The 26936-nt window shown below is 37.8% G+C and overlaps 1 protein-coding gene across 2 annotated transcripts in view; it reads right to left on the bottom strand.

Annotated features, from left to right (window-relative positions):
* Window positions 1-531: 531 nt before the first annotated feature.
* The window catches only part of MARCHF5 (membrane associated ring-CH-type finger 5), a 57162-nt gene continuing 30757 nt past the window's right edge, over window positions 532-26936 (bottom strand). The window contains exons 3-7 of one of the 2 annotated variants that reach the window (XR_007122592.1): window positions 18657-18787; window positions 4606-4789; window positions 4311-4477; window positions 2707-3556; window positions 532-2667 (exon numbers count right to left, since the gene is read on the bottom strand). Coding sequence is in view for 1 of the 2 variants with exons in the window: in XM_047701468.1 (XP_047557424.1) it covers window positions 3440-3556; window positions 4311-4477; window positions 4606-4789; window positions 18657-18787 (599 nt within the window). In the remaining variant the exon portion in view is untranslated. Of the gene's footprint in view, window positions 3557-4310; window positions 4478-4605; window positions 4790-18656; window positions 18788-26936 lie in introns of both variants that reach the window. The other variant, XM_047701468.1, reaches the window with a different exon arrangement.

Raw genomic sequence — 26936 nt, 5'->3', positions numbered from 1 at the left:
TCTTTATCAAACTGTTGTAGAATGTTTCCTCACTTAATTCTCATAATAACCAGGGAGATAGTTTTATAATCTTCATTTTACTGATGAGGAAACTAAGGGTCTGAGAAAGTAACTTGTCCTACAAATAAGTATCAGAATATGCATCCAGGACTGACTCTGTCACTTCTCCTCTGCTAGTCTCTCTGATGGGGGTAATGAAATAAACTAGAAAAAATACAATCCCCATGGATGGAAGGGTCTTTATGTACTCATAAGCGATGTACTCATTCTAGAGGATTCTAATCTTCAGAACTTAAAAATTAGTATCTCAGAGGAAGCAACTTTTTTTTTTTTCCCTTAAATGTGTTCCTAACCTACTTGAATATACTTCAAGATACCCTGTAGCATGAGACCACCCACAGATCTTGTGTGTGGTTATCTAGTCATAGTCCAAGTGGCTGATGGGGTATACATTTTAAAAATCAGAACGCATTGGAATTTAGGCCAGCCTGCCTGTATTATTAAGATAATTTCTTTTTAGTTTTTTTAAAAAAATTTCAGATACATCTAGGATCCCAATAACTAGGATTTAAAAAAACGAACAAATTATGTTTTGGGAGTTGTTCAACAGACAAAGTACACCTAGAGAACATAAAAATTCTTTATTTAACCTAATCCAGCCAGTACTGAGAGTCTGCTATGTTAAAAAACAAGACGTTTAAAAAAATTACAGCACAGTTAGCAAGGCAGTGACTAATTAAGTCACTAAGTTTAATTTTATATTCTTCACAGTCATTTGATAATCATGTAATGATGAACAATATTTTCAGCCACTTTGGAGATAAGTTAAACTTCTGCAACGGAGAGAATTTTACTAGTTGTCACTGAATTTTATAAAAGAGGTTTAAAACATTAAAGTTTATAGAAATAACACAATAAAGCAATGTGAAAATAAACTGGAAAACACAGAATATACCCAACTCATCCCAAAAGTCTACACCATCCCTTTAATCTGTCCCCTAACACCATTCTCTTACCTCTTCATTCCCTTTTCCTAGAGCACAGACTATTTAACAATTAAGAAACAGCTACTGCTCTGTAAGGGCTGTCTCGAGCCTAAAGTGCCTTTGTTCCTTTAATTTCTCAGTTAATCCTAGAAATGGTCTTCTGAGATAGAAGTATTACTTGCATTTCAGAGATGACAAACACTGTAGCTGAGAGAAAACCACTCAGGTCATACATCTGGTTATTAAAAGCAGAATTAGGATTGGAACCCAGGTCCATCAACTTTGGTCAGCCCATGCTCTTTTGTTGTTCATGGTGGTACAGGCCACCATTCTGAAGACTGGTACATGGTACTTTCCAAGCTAAGGTTTTTTAGACTTAAAGTGTTCAGTTCCAGGGCTAGAGGACAATCTGGTTTCCAGGCACTTGCAATTCCCTCCCCACATCCCTAAAAAACTCCTCACTGCTGCCCCCAAAGGATTAGAGTTGTTCCCCTGGCTTCATGAGCCCTGATACCAACAGACGCAAGCAGCTACTCACTCCCCCCATCTTGGGCATCAAAGCAGTAACTGGGGAACAGTGTGCTTGTATAATTTTATTAATGGTTGCCTAAAAGCTGTTCCATAAAACAAAATTATGCAGAAATATCTACTATTCCTTTTATATTGAAAATTAAAGAAAAGCCAATATATTTTATAATTACAGCTATATAATGTTATTTTTATATATAATCATAGATTTTATATTTCCCCTTCAGAACTGTAGCAGTGTTCTTAATAAGGCTCACTGTCAGTCAAATATTCCCTTCCTCCCAAAATAATTACAACTCTGAATGTTCAACAGCCATTCACATTAAACTTTATAACAGAATTAAGACATTCATACTATAGAAAGGTACCAGTCTTAAATTACTAAAGTTAACATACATTATTGCAATCTAACATAGCTCAATCTATATTTGCTACATTCCTAAAGAGAAGTGGCCACTTATCAGTAAGGGAAATATTTATTGTTGTCATGCATTAGATACTGTGAACAAGAAAATAAATAGGGTTTTTGGAACTATCTTTTAAAAATTTAATTTTAATTAATGAAAATAACTGAGACCATTCAGACTGCCAAACAACATTAAAAGGGCCACTATTAAAAATGGCCTAAAATAAATAATTGCTTTTTAAAAATGAACATAAAACTAGTTATACAGTGATTAAGGTGCTAGCCTCGATATGACAAGCAATTAAAATCTAAAAACATTAGTACTGGTTTTAATAATAGCTTGACTTAAGCCAAAAATCTCAATATTTACTCAAGACTTATTTTCATAATTATCTCCTCACTGGTATAAAAACAAAGAGCTCAAGGCCTCACCTTGGTTTACTCACTGCTGGTTTTCTATCTGTTGAAACTAGACAGTAAACTGCATAAAAGCAGGAACCAAGTCTGTCGTGTTCACCACTGTGTCCCCCACAGCACTTTGTATAATGCCTGGGCAAATAGGTGGTGATCAACAAACACCTGAATAACTGAATCAATGAAAGAGAAGAGTAAAATAACTTTATTGAATTTTTTTTTTGCAAGTCGTTCTGTGCTCAAACTACTAGAAACTGGCAGCTCTAATTTCTAGAAAAACGGATTTAAAAACCTTACTCCAGTGATTGAAGGTCCTTATGACTCTCTCCCTCTCTCTTACACACACACACACACACACACACACACACACACCACACACACACACACACATACACACACAGTAATTAGGACTGCATGAGTCAAAATTACATTATGAACTATGAGATGTCAACATTATATAAATAAAATTTAATAGTGAAAAAGTGATTTGGAAGCCCTGTGAATTTTTACCCTACACATTTGAGGATGTCACATGGGTTAAGAAAAACACAACAAAATCTCATTTGTTCAGATAATCATTTGAATGTTTACATACATTTTTGGTTTGTTATTTTTTTATAACTAATTTACATTTCCTCATATTAACATATACTCCTGTTTAGCATGTAATCAAATTATGTCAGTGAAAAAAAATCCTCATAGTACCTTCATTGAGTTGCTGATTCTAAGAAAACACTGAACATGAACATGTACAAAAGAGGCATTTGAATTAAACAGCATGTGCATTTTTAAATATTTGCACAGTTTGATCTTTACATTTCTATTTGGAGAAAATATGAACAAAATCCAGGTTTACCATGCTAAGATAATGGTTCAGATGACTGCCATAAAAGAAGTACATACAAAACAATGAAAACAAATCACAACTTCAGGTTCCGTGATTACTGAGAGGATTTCCCCTGCCCTAAGTGCTTTATTATATCTCTTAAAAATATGAGCAGCAGCTTATCATAAGTCTCCACTACTGTGCATTAATGATGGAATCAGAACAACACAACAGACTCATAAGGATGAGAGGACTGCAGAATAACTAGAAGTCACAGTTTTATGCTTCTTCTTGCTCTGGATAATTTAGAATTTTGCGGTGTGCCTGACGTAAATATTGCTGTTGTTTGAAGTAAACCTTGAATGCTCCTTTTATGGCAACAAAAGCAATTCCACCCTAAAATAAAAAGGAAAATTAGCTTTTTAACATACAGATTTAGAGGAAACATAATAATAAAAATAATTTTACTTAGATCACAAAAGACAGCCACTGCTGCTAATTCAGATGAATGCAAAGAAACTGTTCTTTTTTCTAGGGGGTAAGACAGGCAGAGACACTACATCTAACAGAGACACCTTCCGTGTTCTCCTATTGGGTAATCTCTCCACTTAGCTTTACATCCATTCTGATATAACAGGGAAAAGGCCTGGGCACATGTGCAGGTGATAGGTGGAGAATAATGACATCAACACAAGGGTTGACTATGTGCTAGCACTTCAAATGAATTACCTCATTTAACCCTCCCAGTAATCCTGATATACCTATGAATTTGATCTGTATTTTATAGGCACAGAGAAGTCAAGAAATTTGATTTAGGTTTTTTAGCAAAGCCATATCTGTGAGAGGATATAAATCAGGCAGTCTGACCCTAGAGCAGAAGCTCTTCACCATAATCTTTGTTGTCAAGAGGGATGGGCGTGATAATTCATGCCTATTCTAGGAGAGAAATCACCCACAGCGCTGTTCTGGAAGGCTAGACGTAATGGATCCTCCCCTTCTTGCTACTGGACAACAAGTGGGGATCAAACAGAACCTTAAAGCACAGGAGCCACAAAAGGACTATTTATATGGTCCCACTGGGTTTTTTTTTTTAACAAATACACAGTTCATTCTTTTTTGTATAGTCACTTGAGAAAAAAACCCATCTTACCAAGATTGTCCTTTGTAAATTAGAGTTAACACTACTGAACATCAGTTTACCAACTATTGTCGCAATAGTAGGAAAGACAAGGGCTCCACACAAAATTCGGGTGGCAGAGACGTGATCTGCTAAAGGATTAGCCTCAGCTGGAATTCGAGGAACAGGACAACCAATGCCTAGAGAAAAAGAAAATGCAGGATATTAGTGCTAATGAATTAGAATAATTAAAGTATCTATGCATACTAAGATTCTTTCACAAACATTAATTTGGTGTGCTCATTATAGCCACAATTCAGGGCCTTACCTGGAAATATACTGTTCAAAATTTGTAGTTTATTTGAGTATTTGCGCCATAGTCTAAGCACGTAGTCTTCCCAGCGTATCATCTTGCCTAATATCAGCATGACAGGAATAGTAGGAAGTCCAATTAAAAGGAACAAAGGATCAGCTCTCTCCATAACATCCAGACCTTCTTTATGGCCTACAACCTGTGAAACAGACAGCATTTGCTAGAATCATTTCCTTATCTAATCAAGGGTTGTATGCTTGAATTCATTTTAGAGGAAATGCTAAATTTCAAAAGAATACAGAAAAGGGGCGCCTGGGTGGCTCAGTCGTTAAGCGTCTGCCTTCGGCTCAGGTCATGATCCCAGGGTCCTGGGATGGAGCCCCACATCAGGCTCCCTGCTCTGCCGGAAGTCTGCTTTTCCCTCTCCCACTCCCTGTGCTTGTGTTCCCTCTCTGGCAGTTTCTCTCTCTGCCAAATAAAGAAAATCTTTTAAAAATTTTCAGAAAAAAATTAAAAAAAAAAAAAAAAGCTGGAAAGCTACCAGTCCTGATTTATTTATACATGTCTCTCATTCAAGGGAGGAAAAGCTCCTAAGCCATTTCCTATTATATTGGAATAAAAGCTCTTAAAAATGGTTGCCCCACAGTGATTACAATTCAGTAGAGGGGAGCAGACTTCTGGTTTTTTAATTCCTCTTCCCTGATTTGATTAGATTGGGCTACAATTTTAAGTCCTATTTGTCCTCCAGCAGAGCATCTCTTTTCCTGCTCTTCCTACTAGGTAAGCACAGCCAGCCAAGGGGCAGGATCAGCCTTCAAGGAGATGGCCTGAAAGCTCACTTCTCTTTGGTTCTTTCTCCATACTCAGTGGTGTCTGGGATAGAGTGATTTTTCCGGCTGGCCAAATGCTTGTTCTACAGACCTAACTCGGCTAAAAGGCAATTCCAAGGTCTACTGAAGTAGCTTTTGCTACAAGTTCCAGTCCTTTTTCTAGTCCAGGAACCCTAGGGTGTCCTATCTATGGGGTAATGAAGCTAAAACAATCCTTCCTTTCTTATCTGAGTCTTGGGGCTATTTCTCAATTGGATTAGATTCCAGAAGGCAAAAAGGACATGAATAATTTTTTTATTTTTTATAAACATATATTTTTATCCCCAGGGGTACAGGTCTGCGAATCGCCAGGTTTACACACTTCACAGCACTCACCATAGCACATACCCTCCCCAATGTCCATAACCCCACCCCCCCCTCCCAAACCCCCTCCCCCCATCAACCCTCAGTTTGTTTTGTGAGATTAAGAGTCACTTATGGTTTGTCTCCCTCCCAATCCCATCTTGTTTCATTTACTCTTCTCCTACCCCCTTAACCCCCCAGGTTGCATCTCCTCTCCCTCATATCAGGGAGATCATATGATAGTTGTCTTTCTCCGATTGACTTATTTCGCTAAGCATGATAGCCTCTAGTTCCATCCACGTCGTCGCAAATGGCAAGATTTCATTTCTTTTTTTTTTTTTTTAAAGATTTTTTTATTTATTTATTTGACAGAGAGAAATCACAAGTAAGCAGAGAGGCAGGCAGAGAGAGAGGAGGAAGCAGGCTCCCTGCTGAGCAGAAAGCCCGATGTGGGGCTTGAACCCAGGACCTGGGATCATGACCTGAGCCGAAGGCAGCGACTTAAACCACTGAGCCACCCAGGCGCCCCAAGATTTCATTTCTTTTGATGGCTGCATAGTATTCCATTGTGTATATATACCACATCTTCTTTATCCATTCGTCTGTTGATGGACATCTAGGTTCTTTCCATAGTTTGGCTATTGTAGACATTGCTGCTATAAACATTCGGGTGCACGTGCCCCTTCGGATCACTACGTTCGTATCTTTAGGGTAAATACCCAGCAGTGCAATTGCTGGGTCATAGGGTAGTTCTATTTTCAACATTTTGAGGAACCTCCATGCTGTTTTCCAGAGTGGTTGCACCAGCTTGCATTCCCACCAACAGTGTAGGAGTGTTCCCCTTTCTCCGCATCCTCGCCAGCATCTGTCATTTCCTGACTTGTTAATTTTAGCCATTCTGACTGGTGTGAGGTGATATCTCATGGTGGTTTTGATTTGTATTTCCCTGATGCCAAGTGATATGGAGCACTTTTTCATGTGTCTGTTGGCCATCTGGATGTCTTCTTTGCAGAAATGTCTGTTCATGTCCTCTGCCCATTTCTTGATTGGATTATTTGTTCTTTGGGTGTTGAGTTTGCTAAGTTCTTTATAGATTTTGGACACTAGCCCTTTATCTGATATGTCATTTGCAAATATCTTCTCCCATTCTGTCAGTTGTCTTTTGGTTTTGTTCACTGTTTCCTTTGCTGTGCAAAAGCTTTTGATCTTGATAAAATCCCAATAGTTCATTTTTGCCCTTGCTTCCCTTGCCTTTGGTGATGTTCCTAGGAAGATGTTGCTGCGGCTGAGGTCAAAGAGGTTGCTGCCTGTGTTCTCCTCAAGGATTTTGATGGATTCCTTTCTCACATTGAGATCCTTCATCCATTTTGAGTCTATTTTCGTGTGTGGTGTAAGGAAATGGTCCAATTTCATTTTTCTGCATGTGGCTGTCCAATTTTCCCAACACCATTTATTGAAGAGGCTGTTTTTTTTCCATTGGACATTCTTTCCTGCTTTGTCGAAGATGAGTTGACCATAGAGTTGAGGGTCTATTTCTGGGCTCTCTATTCTGTTCCATTGATCTATGTGTCTGTTTTTGTGCCAGTACCATGCTGTCTTGATGATGACAGCTTTGTAATAGAGCTTGAAGTCCGGAATTGTGATGCCACCAACTTTGGCTTTCTTTTTCAATATTCCTTTGGCTATTCGAGGTCTTTTCTGGTTCCATATAAATTTTAGGATTATTTGTTCCATTTCTTTGAAAAAAAAATGGATGGTACTTTGATAGGGATTGCATTAAATGTGTAGATTGCTTTAGGTAGCATAGACATTTTCACAATATTTATTCTTCCAATCCAGGAGCATGGAACATTTTTCCATTTCTTTGTGTCTTCCTCAAATTCTTTCATGAGTACTTTATAGTTTTCTGTGTATAGATTCTTAGTCTCTTTGGTTAGGTTTATTCCTAGGTATCTTATAGTTTTGGGTGCAATTGTAAATGGGATGGACTCCTTAATTTCTCTTTCTTCTGTCTTGTTGTTGGTGTAGAGAAATGCAACTGATTTCTGTGCATTGATTTTATATCCTGACACTTTACTGAATTCCTCTACAAGTTCTAGCAGTTTTGGAGTGGAGTCTTTTGGGTTTTCCACATATAGTATCATATCATCTGCAAAGAGTGATAGTTTGACTTCTTCTTTGCCGATTTGGATGCCTTTAATTTCCTTTTGTTGTCTGATTGCTGAGGCTAGGACTTCTAGTACTATGTTGAATAGCAGTGGTGATAATGGACATCCCTGCCGTGTTCCTGACCTTAGCGGAAAAGCTTTCAGTTTTTCTCCATTGAGAATATTTGCGGTGGGTTTTTCATAGATGGCTTTGATAATATTGAGGTATGTGCCCTCTATCCCTACACTTTGAAGAGTTTTGATCAGGAAGGGATGCTGTACTTTGTCAAATGCTTTTTCAGCATCTATGGAGAGTATCATATGGTTCTTGTTCTTTCTTTTATTAATGTGTTGTATTACATTGATTGATTTGTGGATGTTGAACCAACCTTGCAGCCCTGGAATAAATCCCACTTGGTCGTGGTGAATAATCCTTTTAATGTACTGTTGAATCCTATTGGCTAGTATTTTGGCGAGAATTTTTGCATCTGTGTTCATCAAGGATATTGGTCTGTAGTTCTCTTTTTTGATGGGATCCTTGTCTGGTTTTGGGATCAAGGTGATGCTGGCCTCATAAAATGAGTTTGGAAGTTTTCCTTCTATTTCTATTTTTTGGAACAGTTTCAGGAGAATAGGAATTAGTTCTTCTTTAAATGTTTGGTAGAATTCCCCCGGGAAGCCGTCTGGCCCTGGGCTTTTGTTTGTTTGGAGATTTTTGATGACTGTTTCAATCTCCTTACTGGTTATGGGTCTGTTCAGGCTTTCTATTTCTTCCTGGTTCAGTGTGGTAGTTTATATGTCTCTAGGAATGCATCCATTTCTTCCAAATTGTCAAATTTGTTGGCGTAGAGTTGCTCATAGTATGTTCTTATAATTGTCTGTATTTCTTTGGTGTTCGTTGTGATCTCTCCTCTTTCATTCATGATTTTATTTATTTGGGTCCTTTCTCTTTTCTTTTTCATAACTCTGGCCAGGGGTTTATCAATCTTATTAATTCTTTCAAAGAACCAGCTCCTAGTTTTGTTGATTTGTTCTATTGTTTTTTTGGTTTCTATTTCATTGATTTCTGCTCTGATCTTTATGATTTCTCTTCTCCTGCTGGGTTAGGGTTTCTTTCTTGTTCTTTCTCCAGCTCCTTTAGGTGTAGGGTTAGGTTGTATACCTGAGACCTTTCTTGTTTCTTGAGAAGGGCTTGTACCGCTATATATTTTCCTCTCAGGACTGCCTTTGTTGTGTCCCACAGATTCTGAACCGTTGTGTTTTCATTATCATTTGTTTCCATAAATTTTTTCAATTCTTCTTTAATTTCCTGGTTGACCCATTCATTCTTTAGAAGGATGCTTTTTAGTCTCCATGTATTTGGGTTCTTTCTAAATTTCCTCTTGTTATTGAGTTCTAGCTTCAGAGCATTGTGGTCTGAAAATATGCAGGGAATGATCCCAATCTTTTGATACCGGTTGAGACTTGATTTAGGACCAAGAATGTGATCTATTCTGGAGAATGTTCCATGTGCACTAGAGAAGAATGTGTATTCTGTTGCTTTGGGATGAAATGTTCTGAATATATCTGGGATGTCCATCTGGTCCAGTGTGTCATTTAAGGCCTTGATTTCCTTGTTGATCTTTTGCTTGGATGATCTGTCCATTTCAGTGAGGGGAGTGTTAAAATCCCCTACTATTATTGTATTCTTGTCGATGTGTTTCTTTGATTTTGTTATTAATTGGTTTATATAGTTGGCTGCTCCCACGTTAGGGGCATAGATATTTAAAATTGTTAGATCTTCTTGTTGGACAGTTCCTTTGAGTATGATATAGTGTCCTTCCTCATCTCTTATTATAGTCTTTGGCTTAAAATCTAATTGATCTGATATAAGGATTGCCACTCCTGCTTTCTTCTGATGTCCATTAGCATGGTAAATTCTTTTCCACCCCCTCACTTGAAACCTGGAGGTGTCTTTGGGTTTAAGATGAGTTTCTTGTAGGCAACATATAGATGGGTTTTGTTTTTTTATCCATTCTGATACCCTGTGTCTTTTGATTGGGGCATTTAGCCCATTAATATTCAGGGTAAGTATTGAGAGATATGAATTTAGTGCCATTGTATTGCCTGTAACGTGACTGTTATTGTATATTGTCTCTGTTTCTTTCTGATCTACTACTTTTAGGGTCTCTCTTTGCTTAGAGGACCCCTTTCAATATTTCCTGTAGAGCTGGTTTGGTGTTTGCAAATTCTTTCAGTTTTTGTTTGTCCTGGAAGCTTTTAATCTCTCCTTCTATTTTCAATGATAGCCTAGCTGGATATAGTATTCTTGGCTGCATGTTTTTCTCATTTAGTACTCTGAATATATCATGCCAGCTCTTTCTGGCCTGCCAGGTCTCTGTGGATAAGTCTGCTGCCAATCTAATATTTTTACCATTGTATGTTACAGACTTCTTTTCCTGGGCTGCTTTCAGGATCTTTTCTTTGTCACTAAGACTTGTAAATTTTACTATTAGGTGACGGGGTGTGGACCTATTCTTATTGATTTTGAGGGGGGGTTCTCTGAACCTCCTGGATTTTGATGCTTGTTCCCTTTGCCATATCGGGGAAATTCTCTCCAATAATTCTCTCCAACATACCTTCTGCTCCCCTCTCTGTTTCCTCTTCTTCTGGAATCCCAATTATTCTGATGTTGTTTCGTCTTATGGTGTCACTTATCTCTCGAATTCTCCCCTCATGGTCCAGTAGCTGTTTGTCCCTCTTTTGCTCAGCTTCTTTATTCTGTGTCATTTGGTCTTCTATATCGCTAATTCTTTCTTCTGCCTCATTTATCCTAGCAGTGAGAGCCTCCATTTTTGATTGCACCTCATTAATAGCTTTTTTGATTTCAACTTGGTTAGATTTTAGTTCTTTTATTTCTCCAGAAAGGGCTTTTATATCTCCCGAGAGGGTTGCTTTAGTATCTTCCATGCCTTTTTCAAGCCCGGCTAGAACCTTGAGAATCGTCATTCTGAACTCTATATCAGACATGTTACCAATGTCTGTATTGATTAGGTCCCTAGCCTTTGGTACTGCCTCTTGTTCTTTTTTTTGTGGTGAATTTTTCCGCCTTGTCATTTTGTCCAGATAAGAGTATATGAAGGAGCAAGTAAAATACTAAATGGGTGGCAACAACCCCAGGAAAATATGCTTTAGCCAAATCAGAAGAGATCCCAAATCGTGAGGGGGGAGAAAGGGGATAAAAAGGGGCTCAGAAAGAAAAAAAAAAACTATTAAAAAAAGAAAGCCGATAAAGAAAAAAATATAAAAAGGAAAAAAAAATATATATATATTAGATAAACTATTTAAAAAACGTTAAAAAAGAAAACGGTAAAAGTTAAAAAAATTTAGCAGAAGAAGAGAAAAAAAAATTGAAAAAGAAAAAAAAATTAACTGCAAGTCTAAAGAATCATGGGGAGAAAGCCATGAGTTCCGTGCTTTGCTTTCTTCTCCTCTGGAATTCCGCCGCTCTCCTTGGTATTGAAACTGCACTCCTGGGTAGGTGAACTTGGTCCTGGCTGGGTTTCTCGTTGATCTTCTGGGGGAGGGGCCTGTTGTAGTGATTCTCAAGCGTCTTTGCCCCAGGCGGAGTTGCACCGCCCTTACCCGGGGCCGGGCTGAGTAATCCGCTCGGGTTTGCTGGGTTTGCTTTCGGGAGCTTTTGTTCCCTGAGCGCTTTCCGTAGAGTCCGGAGGGCGGGGATGAAGATGGTGGCCTCCTGGTGTCCGGCAGGGAGGAGCCGAGAGCCCGGGGCCCCACTCCTCAGTGCGCCCTCAGAGAACAGTGCCCAATGACTCCCGTCACCCTGGCCTCCGGCCGCGCTCCAAGCTGACCGAGCCTGCGACCGGTTCAAGGTAACCCCGAGCTTAGAGCTTACTCCTCGGCTCTGTCTCTGTAGCCGGCTTCCCTGTTCTAATACCGGTAAGCTCTGCGACACTCAGACACCCCCGATCCTTCTGTGACCCTGTGGGACCTGAGGCCGGGCTGACCCCGCCTGGGCTTCACCCCGGTTAAGCCTCTGGAGCGATGTCCCTCAGCGGAACAGACTTTTAAAAGTCCTGATTTTGTGCTCCGTTGCTCCGCCGCTCGCCGGCCCCTCCCCCCGCGGTCTATCTTCCAGTCGCTTTGGATTCACTTCTCCGCCAGTCCTACCTTTCAGATAGTGGTTGATTTTCTGTTTCTAGAATTGCTGTTCTTCTTCTCTTCAATCTCCCGTTGGATTTGTAGGTGTTTGCAATCTTTAGATAAGCTATTTAGCTGATCTCCCGCTACCTGAAGTAGTCTCAGCCTGCTACTTCTCCGCCATCTTGACTCCTCTCATTGGACATGAATAATTCTTATTTGTGAATCTCCATACTTCCCCTGCAGGAAAATCCTTATTACTGGATCAATCTTGGCCTTACACTTCTCTCAACATCTCCATTTTACTGATGAGCTTCTTATTTTTTTTTTAAAGTCTTAATTTTTGAGAGAGAGACAAAGAGTACATGAACACAAGCAGGGGGAGGGGTAAAGGGAGAAGCAGGCTCGAGATGTGAGACTTGATCCTAGGACCCGGGGATCATCTGAGCCAAACACAGACGCTTAACCGACTGAGCCACCCAGGCGTCCCACTTGGTATTTTTAATTGGAGATTTTCACGAAAATTCTCTTTCAAAGGTCTCAAGTGATCTTCCCTGTAGCCAGAGTCTCAACTGCTTCCAAATTAAACCTATTTCTCTGAGTGATTATTTCTGGCAGTTATGACAGGTGAAGGAGACTATTTCTGAATCTTGGGCTTATACCCACCAAGGTATCACACAGTGAGGACAGCTAGCTGGGAGGATACTACTAGAAAGACTCCATATAGTTTTTCTGATCACACTTGAGGTGTAAACCAGGAAGAAAGGATTGGGAAGAATCTCGTCTCTATCTTTGATAGGGAGGAGGTGACAGGAAGGAAGGGCAGGCATGGAGGAAAGGGAAGAAATAAGGTAGGGAAAACTAAAAGCTGCCAGAGACACTGAGGAAAACAAGCTCATGAAAAAGTATATGGGGTTTTTGAAAAAAAAAAAAAAAAAAAAAAAAGAGAGAGAGATGCTCTTTATGTAAACTATCATAGCAGATCTTTTTTTTAGGTGGACTACTCTAAGTGAAATAAGGTAAAGCTGAGAATGGTCAAAGCAAACCGAAATCCTAAACAACACACTCAATCCAGGTAAAAATATTTTATAAGTATGTGGGAAGAAGCAAAATGGATGCTTTTAAAATCTGACTAGGGATATAGTCCAGGCTTGTACTTCAGTAATTTACCTAAATACAATATAATATTCAAGGGCAGAAGGCTAAACCCTTTAAGTGATCAAAAACTACGGTATAGATACCTAATATTCTTGTGTTTCCACAGAGAAACCTAATGCCTTGTATGTGAAGGATAATAGTTCTGAGTTGCCCTAAAGTGAAATAGTTGGTTCACGAACAGTTGACCTTTGAACAGCATGGGTTTGAACTGTATTGGTCCTTATATATGTACTGATAGATACTATACAGTACTGTTATTTTCTCTTCTTTATGATCTCCTTAATAACATTTGCTTTTCTCTAGCTTGCTTTACTGTAACATAGCATATAGTACATTTACAAAAATGTGTGTTAGTTGATTTTATGTCATCAGTAAGGCTTCTGGTCACAGCAGGCTATCAGTAGTAAAGCTTTTGGGGAATCAGAACTTATCCATGGATTCTCCAGTGCATGAAGGGGGTTATCAATGTAAAATGAAAGCTGAATTAAGCAATGGGGGTGATTTAACTAATCCCCATATTGTTCAAGAGTCCACTGTATTTCATAAACCCTAATCCCATACTAGTAGCAAAAGTGGACTGGCCCAGAGATTGTGTCTCCACCTATGCCTTTTCAGGACATTCTTTTTTTTTTTTTTTAAGATTTTATTTATTTATTTGACAGACAGAGATCACAAGTAGGCAGAGAAGCAGGCAGAGAGAGAGGAGGAAGCAGGCTCCCTGCTGAGCAGACAGCCCGATGTGGGGCTCAATCCCAGGACCCTGAGATCATGACCTGAGCCGAAGGCAGAGCAGAGGCTTTAACCCACTAAGCCACCCAGGCACCCCATGGACATTCTGTTTTTTTAATATCATTTTATTATTTTCAATCTAATGATCACTTATAAAGTTACAACTAAATGTGATTTAAATATTCTCAAAGTATTAGCAAATAAATTCAGAAATTTCAAAAATTCCTGTTGGTTTACATTATTCTTTTTAGAATTTGGGGTTTAGAAATATAAAGCAGAGTGAATATTCAGGTACAAACTATTGTAAGACAAAGTTTATTCCTCATGGGTAGCAGTAAAAACCTTATAAGCTGGTGTCTAAGAATAAGGAAACAAAAAAGGAAATAAATAGGACACAGTAGCAAGAGACCCACTGTCCGACTTACTATATCTGAAGTGGAGAGAGATGCGCTGGGCTCACTACGCATGCATTCAACTGAATACTGATTATGTGCCAGACACAAGCCTAGGTGTTGCGGATAAAACAGTAAGCTAAATAGATGTCTTTTGGAGGTGAGAGAAAATCAAATCAAACCAAACAAGCATGCAAGTATAAATGCTGCAAAGGAAACAGAATAGTACAACCATAGTTTACCACCTGCTACTATAGTCAGACTCAAGGGCAGAAAATGAAAGCTGAATTAGGCAATGGGGGTGATTTAGCTTTGGTCAATACAAATCCAGCAAATTGTGCGTGATCATGTACATTCTGGTTTTATGCCCCAAGATTTAAAACGATTATTTTTAAGACTTCAATTTCGGGGTGAGATTCAGGAACCAGAGAACATCTTCTCTAAGAATTTGTTATCTGTGTATAAAATAAAGGCTTAGGAATTGTGGGTTTAGATAAAGGTTTGTTTTTCTGCTTAAGAGCTGAAAGCTAGATCTTCATATCCAAGAGTTCACCCACACTAAATGGCTAAGAGTTTTAACTAAGGCCTGATCTTACAAAGCACTTCCTTTTAAAAGCCTGCTTTTAAGTGGGAGACTCAAACAGTGGTGAACTAATAGGTTTTCTTAGTCAGTATTAAGGATAATTTATGGTAGTATAAGTTAAGAAAGGGCAATGCTTATGGGGGTTATCTTTACACTAGAGACAAAAGTAGAACTAGAATGGACATTAATGTCTTATTGTTCCAGGGTAAAATGATCCCACTGCCTTTGGAACCAGGTTTCACCTAAGGAGCCCCAGGTTAGGGAGAGGGATGGGGGTCCTAATGCTTCTTTCTTGCTGTGTGGTAGTGACATGTAAACTCGCCAAATCTGTAAACTAGGAATAATTGATAGTATCCAGATCACAAGACTGTTACAAGGATTAAATATACCAATGTTAGAAAGGTGTTTAGCCCAGTGCTGGGAAAAAAGTTACCTATTGTCTTCTCAATAAAAATGTAGGCAGAAGGTCTCATTCAAATTCATCACAACTAACAGGGATTGAACCTAAAACTGGTTCCTGGAGAAGTGGGAAAAGAATAGTGGTCTAGGGGCATCTGGGCGGTTCAATGGATTGACCATCTGACTCTTGATTTTGGCTTAGGTCATGATCTCAGGGTCAAGGAGTGAGTCCCAAGTTTGGCTCTGTGCTCAATGGGAGAGTCTGCTTGAGATTTCCTCTCTCCCTCTAAAATAAATAAATAAATAAAATCTTAAGAAGAAGAATAGTGGTCTGATTCCTTAATCTGATTTACTTGTACTTCAGAGTAGTCAGAGAACAAAAGGAAAAAGAACACTCAAGGGTTAAGAAAGAAACCCCTAAATACTGCTGATGGTATAGTGGGGCACATTTTCTATTACATATATTCAGATAAGTAAAAGTCTTCCCAATACTCTTAAATCCTACAATACCTGCCTACTGTCACAGGTAATCTCTTTCACTCTAGGCTTAAAAAATCTTTTCAAGTGAGATAGTACATGCGAAGATCATTTCTAAATGGTAATTATTTCTAAATGGCAATATATATGTATCATCATAATTTTAGGTCTTCTTCTTTACTGTCACCATTAACCAACATGTTCATTTTTGTCTCCTTGCTTGTATCATTTCTTCCCCTCTACAATTCCAAATTACTGCCTTCAAAGGTTAGCTCAAGACTTTTTTTGTAATTTCAAATGATCTTCCATTTTATTGAATTAAAATACTGTTTGTGTAGTCTTCTGTCTGTACTCTTCATATTTGTTTATATAATGTTGTAACTGTTCTCCAATTCACTTATGAACAGCTTGTCTTAGACTGTATTTCTTGGGGCTGGGGATTAGGGCTTTCAATTTGTCTTGTGTTTTACATAGACCTCAGCTTGGTGTTAACTTTTTGAATGAATCATACCAATATGGATTCAAAGTGCCAAAATCCAGCTTGAAGCCTTTTTTAGAGGATACAAACTATATTCCTTAATTGGCTCTTATCAGTGTGTCCCATTAATTATCAAATTTCTTTTAAGATTGAGCAAGCCTAAAATCTTTCCTCAAAAAGAGCCACCCTACTTCTTATGGTCAATTAGGTATTAAGAGAAATCACACAATCTCAGAGGGCCTTCGTTTCCTCATCTGCAAAAAATATATGTCTGTATAATGTGTTTGTGCATTAAATAATGCATATATCTACTCTAAGTTTTTGTGTCTTTGTCAGTCCTAGTGAACCATTCTAAACCTCCCTGAACTAATGATCTACTCATTACTGTAATTTTAATAAATTATTGCAGGGAAAATAGTCAAACAAACCTGCTACTACCTGATTGAATGAGTCATATTAAAAAAAAAACAACAAAAACCCAGTATTTTATATAAGCCTTTAAATGTTATTCTCTGTGTATATGCTATATTAGGAATATGAGTATAAGACAGTCTACTTTCAAGGAAACTACCTTCTCATAGGAAAAGCAAGGCCTGAATACAGGAAAAGTTAAATAACAGGTAGCCTAAGAAATATTACTTGGTCAGCACAAGATTAGCTGCCATATGAGGACTGAAAATGTTATGAATGTAGAGGAAAAAGAAATGACAGTGGTCAGGAGTTGTCTGGTAGGTTTGATGGGGGGAAAGCATCTGAACTAAGCCTGGAAAGAAGCGATTAGATTTGGATAAGTAGACAGAGGAATGGAAGGACAGGTATGAAGCAGGAAGGGTGACAAAATGCAAAAAAAACAAACAAACAGAAAAAAAAAAACCACCAAAAAAAAAAAAAACCCTAAACAGCATAAGGTTGGGTTGGAGGTCAACAGGCCTCAAAGTAGAATGAAGTGAGACTGTGAAGCACCCTGTGTAACAAATCAGGTTAAGAAAATGGAATCTTTTTTAAGTCAGTGGTTCTTAATCTTTCCTATTACATTATGACAAATGATACAATTCATTTTGCAACTCATTCTAGTGACTATATCCAGATTTTGGGGGTGTCATCAGCACTTCATGAAGAAGCCTTCCAGTATCTGTCCCACCATGAATATTAATGAAGCAACTAGAAATGCCATTCACTATGGACCCAGCATAGACAGGTTATGTGCAATTTCTAGAATATTATATAGTGTGTTAACTATTACTGAGTTATTTATGAAACACTTACCCAATCTTAGTGCTGCACTGATAAAGCATTACTTAAGGCAGAGGAGATGGTGAGGTTGGAGTAGATGTTGGAGGTATTATTTTAGGAAGACTGATTTAGAAGGTTGGACTGATAGAAGAGAATGAAATTAAGAGAAACCAATCAAGAGGCTCCTTTAGCCCACAGGTATGATGGGGGAGTGACAAGAAGTCAGGTGGTTAAGACTGTGGAAAAGAAGCTACAGATATATAAACAATATAAAAATGAAAATTGCTTGGATTTGGGTCAGTGGCATGACAAAGGTCTATGTAGTAGAAAGAGCTAAAGGTAATCCTAAGAATGTAGGATACAGACTGATTAGATGGGAAAGAATAGTAGCTATCAAAGGTATAGAAAGATTATGATGGGGAATAAACTGATGTTTCAAATTGAGGAAAAAACTAATCTGATTTCAATAATATGGAGTGTGAAATCATAAGAGGTCATATAAGGAGAGGGGTCAAACTGTGACTGTAGGACTGGATTTGAGGAGAGATTAGGGCCAAGACATAGATAAGCACAAAAAGCACAGAGATGATAGCTGGAAATCTTTAGAGAAGAAATATAAAGAGAGGAGTCAAGAGTGTGGGACTAAATCTTGAAATTTAAGTCTAATAATCTTCACCAACAGTTACTGATTGTAGCAAAAAACAGGAAGCAACTAATCGCCTAATCAACAACAGACTGGTTAGTTAATTGTTTTAATTCCACACATAGAATGCTATGAAGATTTCTGTATACTTATATGAAAAGATATCCAAAGTTCACTGTGGAAAAAAAAAGAGAGGTACAGTTCTAATTTGCTTCCTTTAAGGGGAAAAAGGTATGTGTGTGGGAGAACAAATTTATTTTTTCTTGCACATGCACAAAGAAATCTAGAAGAATATTATATACTAATAATAGTGGCTACCTGGAGAAGTGAGGAGGAATCTGGGCAAACAGGCAGGTGTAAGATGACTTTTCACTGGGTAAGTTTCTTATTTTTAAGCCATGGGAAGGTTATTACTTGTTCAAAATAATAGTAATAATTTTTAAAACTCTAATAAAATCTAGTTAATAGATCTTCACATAAAAAATATTATCACTGAACACAGTAAAATAGTGAACCTGCATCACTGTCACTGCTCCGTAAGTCACAGCTGTCCAATAGATAGAGCCAACCATTATTCCTGCTGCAGCAAATGGACAAGCTTTTGAGATCAGTCTATCCGCAAGATCCAAGACGTAAACCACTGGACCTATAATAAAAAAAGAAAGTAATGTTTCAACACAAGACAGATTTTTAGAAAATGACTTACTCAATATTTTCCATTGATCTAAATATTTTTATGAAGTTGGATGTTCTGATGCTTTAGAGGTAACTATAATAGATGGGATGGGAACCTATATTTGACTAAATTTAGAATTTCTCAGTTGTCTGCAAAAATAGCCAAGTTTTACTTCCTAAATTCTTGGAAACAGCTTCAAATTTTTTAATCTTTATCAGCACACCTAAGATTAAAGGCTCGAACACAGCTCCTTTTTAGGAAGAAAACAGATTCTCACTTCTATTCACACTGGCTACTGAAGAACGAAATGGCCATTTCACCTTGCTCTTCCCGAACAGTTCTTGCCCATGGTTAGATTCTCTAGTACTTGGGAAAAATATCACTTCTTGACTTCACTCATTACTTTCTTGGTGCAGTTTGTCAAGGTAACCAAGGCTATTTTCTTGTAGTTATACAAAGTCAATATATCTTACTTTGATTTTCAATATGGAATAGTTGAGTATTATTTTCTAACATCTTCCCCCCCCCCCCACATTTGTATGTAAATTACAGTTAGCTAACATATAGCATACTATTAGTTTTAGGAGTTGAATTTAGTGGTTCATCACTTACATAAAATACCCATCTAACAAACTTCTTTTAATGATCACAATGCCGGTTTTTATGGCATTCCAACAGCTGTGTGTGCCAATTATATTTCCATTATTATATGCTTACTGTTAAATCTGGCTACTACTTTTCTTCAGAGGGTATTTAGAATAGCTATATTTGGAGGTTTTCTAACTGCTAAAGTCCAATATAATTTAGCTCCAGAATTTTTCAGAATAGTGGAATGGTCTCAGGTCTGAATTAGAGCAAGTTCTAAAGAACTGAGTACCTAAGTTTAGTCACAGAAATATGAAACACTGATTTACTAATCACCACATTTGTTGAATACCCTCTACATACTTGAAACTACTACTTGAGACATTTTCTTGGAAATGTGTAAAAATTATTACCTACCTTCTGGAGGATTACAATCTATAGCAGGATGCTTTATACAAAAACTATTTTTACTGTACAAAGAAATTAATATAGCATGATAAAATAATTAAGATGCATAAGAACAAGCATCCATCTATGGGGCCCCTGATCACTGGGGCCAGTAATATCACTAGTCACTGTATAAAGAAAGACCACACTGTGAAGTAGAAAGAACATCAGGAGGGACGTCAAAGGATCTATGATTTCAATTTAGCATATTTACTATGTCCTCTAATAATAGTTAGCACTTCTTGAGTGTCTACAGGATACCAGCTGCTGTGCCACAAGAATTACATGCATCATTATTCAATCCCATGATGTAGGGTTTAATCCTTAAAATATACATATTTGCTAGGTTAAGTTTAAAACTCCCTCAGAGGGTACAATAAAAGTCATTTTAATGAGTCACCAAAGATCTCTCAAATGCTGGTACTGAAAGTCATAAACCATAGATATATATAAAACCTCAGTACTTCAACTTTCATATTCTCTACTGATAATTCTTTAATCAGAAAATTGAAGCTACAAGACAAATCCAGACTCTCCATGGCACACATACCCACCTACCAACATCACACCTACCTGAAGTTAATCCCTCTACTGACACACCAGACCCCATTCCCTTGCCAACTCAAAGCTCCAGCTCCAGCAACTGTCTCCCACATCATTTCCTCTCTACTCTTTACTGGATTATTTCCATCAGACAGGTCATTATTTCTTCTATCTTAAAAAAAAACAAATTCTGGGGCACCTGGGTGGCTCAGTGGGTTAAAGCCTCTGCCTTCGGCTCGGGTCATGATCCCAGGGTCCTGGGATCTCTGCTCGGCAGGGAACCTGCTTCCTCCTCTCTCTCTTTGCCTGCCTCTCTGCCTACCTGTGATCTCTGTCAAATAAATAAATAAAATCTTAAAAACAACAACAACCAAATTCTTCTCTTGGTCCTTCTTCCCTCACTGCTCCATCGCTGCTTCATTTACAACAAAATTCCTCAAAAGACTTACCTGTTTTCACTCTCTCCTTCAATTCTCTCCATGAAAACTACTCAGACTGGTCACTAATAACCCAAGATTAGTTAAATTCAGTGGTGTAATCTCAGCCTTCCTATCTGGCCTAGCAGCAACATCTCACACAGATGTTCCTTTCTTCTTCCCAATATATGGTTCTTCATTATATTTCTAGGACATCACCATTTTTTTTTTTCCATCACCAATCATTAACTTTTCAGTCTTTCTTGGTTCCTCCTCCTCTTGAACTGAGACTCACCCTGCCAACACCTGCCTCATGATACTCCCTATTTAAATTATTCTGCACTATTTTTCATTTTCCCAAAGTACTTATCACCTAACATATTCTAATTTACTCATTCTGTTTCTATCTACAAGAATATGGGTTAGGAAACTATGGGCCATTGACCCTATCCAGCTGGCTGCTTGCTTTTGTAAATAAAGTTTTATATGGAACATGGCCATACGTAAAACCTAAAATACTTACTTTCTGGTTTTTAACAAAAAAATCTGCTGATTTTTGAACTAGAACACAAGCTTCAATGGGAAAAATAACGGTTTTGTTTTGTTTATTGATGAATCCCAAGTTCCTGTGACTCTCAAATATTTGCTGAATTCTCTACTGAGGTACTAATTTAAAACTATGATTTGAAAATCTATAGGTGTTTCTTTTTCACTATTCTATACCAAGCCCAAGTTAACTACAAGACTATTTCCTAACCCATTCAGAATAAAAACTGGGAAGGAAAGAACATATTTTACATGCTTCCAATGTACCTTCTTCCCTCTCTCCTTTCAACAGGGTACTTGGAACTATCTACTGATGGAGTGAAACAATACAATTCCTAAAAAAACCATCACTACCACTTTTATATATCATGAACATGGGCTATCTAGAGACGTCTGAATTGTTTTTACTTTAAACATCTCAGATGGTTCTAATATACTGAGCTCAATTTTCAGTTTCCTTCCTGAATCAGTGGGTGTGAATTCTTTTTGTGCATGCAAAAAAACAAAAAATCTGTACACTTTTGGAAATTTTCTACTTATTCCTTGAATCATATACAAAAGATGCACTAGATTAAATGAAGACACTGGCTGTATTTTACAGTTCCTATTTCCAGTTATTCTGAAATAATTTTGTCTATACTTCTGTCTTTATTTTGCCTAAACCTCTCCAGGCTCTTTCAGATAGTCTAGTCCAAGAATAGTTTAATATTTAAAAGAAAAGATAAATGTTTAGTAGTAAGCATACCATGAGAATAAACTGTCACCCAGGGGAGGTATTTCTTAGAGCTAAAGATTACCTAGGCAAGCTATGTAGTGAGTTAAAACAATCACTGGATTTCTCTGGATGGCAATCCCTAAATCATACTCTTCGTATTAGGAAGCTTACCATGTACTACTAACCAGTGACTTGGGGTCAAAAGAAAAATAGCAAGTTACTAGATTCTTCTTATAGCACAAAGAGTTATGGAAAATGAGGAAAGACAAGACTAGCCCTATAAAACCCCAATTCTAATGAGGAGGCAGAAATATGAATAAGTGCACATCACACAAGTCAAATACCTAAGGGCATAAAAAGGCTTCAATATTTTAAAAAGGCATTATTGAATTTTTAATGTCTCAGTGGGGTTCACCACTTACGTTTTCAATGTACTGTATTTACACAATGGACAGCAACTGAAGAAGCTCTGTATAAATATAAGTTTTGAAAACCCAATAATTTAAAGGGCACTAGGGAAGCTTGCAATTAAAAAAAATCTATTGTGAATTCTTTTGTACAATAAAGAACCTTTGTAAAGAAAATACACTCCAATACTCTGGGTAAATTCAAATTTTCACATTTCAGATGTGAATGACATCAAACAGCGAGCTGAGAACTATTGGGGAAACTCCTAAGCCTGTGTCTACTGAAAAAGTAATAAGTTTTATCTGGCATACACTGTGAAAGTAGATTTGTTGCAGCTGTGATTTAAATTCAAATTTATATACGCATGTATTAAAGGCACATCTTGGAAAATAAGAAATTAATGACTTAAGGACAGGTAATATTTAGGGCTCAACATCTATATGCACTGCTTACTGTAACAACCAGAATTCCTACGACCTTTCTCTGGGATAGAAAGATACCTTAAAAACAAAAAACAAAACAAAACAAAAAACCTCTCACCAATTCTTGAGAAATAATTTCTGTATGTTGCCAGAGTGCTAACGTTTCTAACACAGAACACAATTTAATGAGCAAAAAGGTGCTTCACAAGACAACCTTGTGTATGTTCCTGAAACGATAACCACTCCAGTTAAGTAACCAATGGTTTATTAAGAGTTTTAATAAGCAAAACAGACTGTAAAAGCTATGCAAGTTTCCAGGTTTTCTTGGTTTGCTTTTTGCTCTGCATTGAACTAGTTTTGATTTAGACCCAACTTTAATGCCAACCTGCTAATAAGCCAAAACATCAACCCCACTTTCAGATTCAGAACCATCCAGAATTACAATTTTGGCCATCATGAAGAGTCCAACAATATAGTTCTAAACTTCTCTCTTTGCTCCAAGTCTTCTTTTCATTGTGTTTTATTTCTGGAATGTCTGGTCCCCTACTTGAAGTCTGTATGAAAACCCAATTTCCCAATGAAAACTAATCTAACTTGATAGAGATTGCTCTACCCCACCCTGTTCATGTCCCATGAGGCTTCCTTTAATACTATCCCACAAAATGCACTTACCCCTTTGCTTGTGCATAATGTTAGTACTTTATGTTCTTGTTCAATGTTTGTTCAGTTGTCTCAATATCCTTATGTCTGTCCATGTCAGCATCATCTTAGATTGAAAATTCCCAGGGGGCAGGGGCCAAGTCTGTTTAACTCGTTTTGTACAGTGCCTAGGATAGAACCATGTATAGATAGGTGCTTAAAAAAATGCTTATGATGATGATTGGCATCACTCTCAGGGACTCTGTAGGCCACAGCTATCTTAGCATATGGTACTTGGCAGTACATTGGGGTACTTTGACCTGTTCTGCAGGACATTAGAATATAATGGCATAGGACCTAGCTGTAGCACTCTGTGGCAAGTATTTGACTCAACCCACTTGTTAAAAAAGGACCTTTAACATGGGCACCTGGCTGGCTTGTGTAACTCCTGATCTTAGGGTTATGAGTTTGAGCCCCATATTAGGAGCAGAGATTACTTAAAAATAAAATCTTTAAAAAAAGTATATCGTTCCAAGTCAACAAATGTGGAATTTATTGAAGACATGAAATAATATCACAACAACCAACTCAAAAGTATGTGGAACTCCTAATGGGACAGTAATGAGTTTTAACTCCTCCTCTAGCATTCATCACTACTTTAAACACTAGACTTCAGAGGCCAGGTTGAAGAGCCTCAGACAAGCTTATGTAAATGTCATCCTTGATTGCTCTGCTTGTAGGTTGGGGTTTTACCAATTTTATGTAAGAATAAATATCCTGCAAACTCAGGCTATAAATTATTTTGCTTAATAACAAGAAGTTAGACATTAAATTATAATCAGAAAAGAAAGAATATTTGGTTGGGCAATTTTTTAGATAACTAACCCAAAGCTCTCAAAACAAAACAAAACAACCCTGAGGAATAAAAGATCCGGAGTCAAAGCAGATGAGTACCATTCCTCCATGTGTATATATAACATATTACCATGAACAGTAACTAAAGATCATCACAGTAATTCTTTATTACATAGTTTGTGCCAAAGGAAAGCTTAAATTTACCTCATAGAATAGAATAGCCCAAAGAATATCTGTGGACTATAAGGTCAACTACTAAGTACCTATTAAGCACCTACTGTACACATAGCATTTTACTTTAAATTAAATGTAAATAAGATTTAACACACCAGCCTCTGCCTCCAAGGAGCTTCCAATCTAGTTAAAGACAACCAATAAATACACATTAAACAACTGAGATACTTTTTTTTTTTTTAGAGGTAACTAGAAGGCTCTTTTCCCCCCCAAGATTTATTTAAGAGAGAGTGAGCACCGGGGGGGGGGGGGGGGGGGGGGGCAAAGGGAGAGGGAGAGAGAATCTTTTTTTTTTTTTTTAAAGATTTTATTTATTTATTTGACAGAGAGAGATCACAAGTAGGCAGAGAGGCAGGTAGAGAAAGAGGACTAAGCAGGCTCCCTGCTGAGCAGAGAGCCTGATGCAGGGCTCGATCCCAGGACCCCGAGACCATGACCCGAGCCAAAGGCAGAGGTCCAACCCACTGAGTCATCCAGGTGCCCCAGGGAGAGAGAATCTTTTTTTTTTTTTTAAATTTTTATTTATTTGACAGAGATCACAAGTAGGCAGAGAGGCAGGCAGAGAAGAGAGGAAGGGAAGCAGGCTCCCTGCTGAGCAGACAGCCCGATTCGGGGCTCCATTTCAGGACCCTGACACCATAACCTGAGGCTTAACGCACTGAGCCAACCAGGTGCCCTGCAGGGAGAGATAATCTTTTTTTTTTTTTTTTTAAGATTTTATTTATTTATCTGACAGAGATCACAAGTAGGCAGAGAAGCAGGCAGAGAGAGAGGAAGGGAAGCAGGCTCCCTGCCGAGCAGAGAGCCCAATGCGGGGCTCGATCCCAGGACCCTGGAATCATGACCTGAGCTGAAAGCAGAGGCTTTAACCCACTGAGCCACCCAGGTGCCCCAGGGAGAGAGAATCTTAAGAAGACTTCATGCTGAGCCCCTTGTGGGCCTCAATCCCATTACCCTGAGACCACGACCTGAGCTGAAACCAAGAGTCAGCCACTAAACCAACTGCGCCACGCAGGGACCCCAACAATTGAAAAACTTTAAGGCAAATTTAGCATATGTACACAGTAATATGGTACAAACTTAACAGATACGTGTTAATGAAATTTTAAGTAAAGATTATAGGGGGATAAGGATACAAAGAGTTTTTTACCTGATGAATGCACATATGAACTTACTAATTAACAGAAGTGAATCTTGACCTAGACTGATGTCTATGATCTGAAAAGGGGGCATTCTAAGAGACCTTCTAACTGAGGCAAAAGACTCTTCAACAGGTTTACATGTTTTTTTTTTTAAAGCTGGTATACTACTAAGATCAGGGTTAACGGACAGAAACCTTGGCTAGATCTTTGACCCAATATGTAGGAAGTTCCTGAGAGACATGCTAAAATGAAAACAGTATTTAGGAAAACTAATTTTATAACAGATTATTTAAAGTCAGAATAAACTAGAATAAAATCCACAAGATTTTGCATCCAAAACAAGTACAGAGAAAGAGAAAATAGTTATCCAGAGAAACTTAATGTAAGAGACTTGAATTAGAAAACCCCCATTTTCTTCTAGTTTTATAATTTCAGGTTTTGTACTGAAGCCTTTAATCCATTTCAAATTAATTTTTGTAAGTGGTATAAGATAGGGTCCAATTTCATTTGTTTGCATATGAATATCCAGTTTTCCCCACACCATTTATCGAAGGGACTAGTCTTTCTCCATCAAGTATTCATGGCTCCTTTTGTCAAATATTAGTTGAACATATATGCATGGGTTTATTTTTGAGCTCTAGATTCTGTTCCATTAGCCTATGTGTCTCTTTTTATGCCAGTACCATATTGTTTTGATTACCACAGCTTCATAATAAAGTTTGAAATCAGGAAATGTCATGCTTCCCACTTTGTCCTTTCTCAGGACTGCTTTAGTATTTGGGGTCATGTGTGGTTCTATACAAATGTTAGGATTATTTTTTCTGCCTCTGTAAAAGATGCCATTGGGATTTTGACAGGGATTACACCGAACCTATATATGGCTTTGGTAGTATGGACATTTTAAACAATATTAATTCTTTCAATCCATGAACATAAAATCTTTTCATTTATTTGTGTCAACTTCTTACATCAATGTCTTATAATTTTCAGTTCTAGTCATAAGTACTTAATTACTTTTGATATTATAAATGGGATTTTCTTTCTTTTTCAGATAATTTTTTGTTAGTGTACAGAAATGGGCTGAGTTTTTTATGTTGATTTTGTATCCTGCAACTCTACTGAATTTATCATTTTTGGGGGGTAGTCTTTAGAATTTTCCATGTATGA

The sequence above is a fragment of the Lutra lutra genome, chromosome 14 (genome assembly GCF_902655055.1).
Source record: "Lutra lutra chromosome 14, mLutLut1.2, whole genome shotgun sequence".
NCBI lineage: Eukaryota > Metazoa > Chordata > Mammalia > Carnivora > Mustelidae > Lutra > Lutra lutra.
Note: the sequence above shows the minus strand (reverse complement) of the source record. Positions and strands in the feature narration are given on the sequence as shown.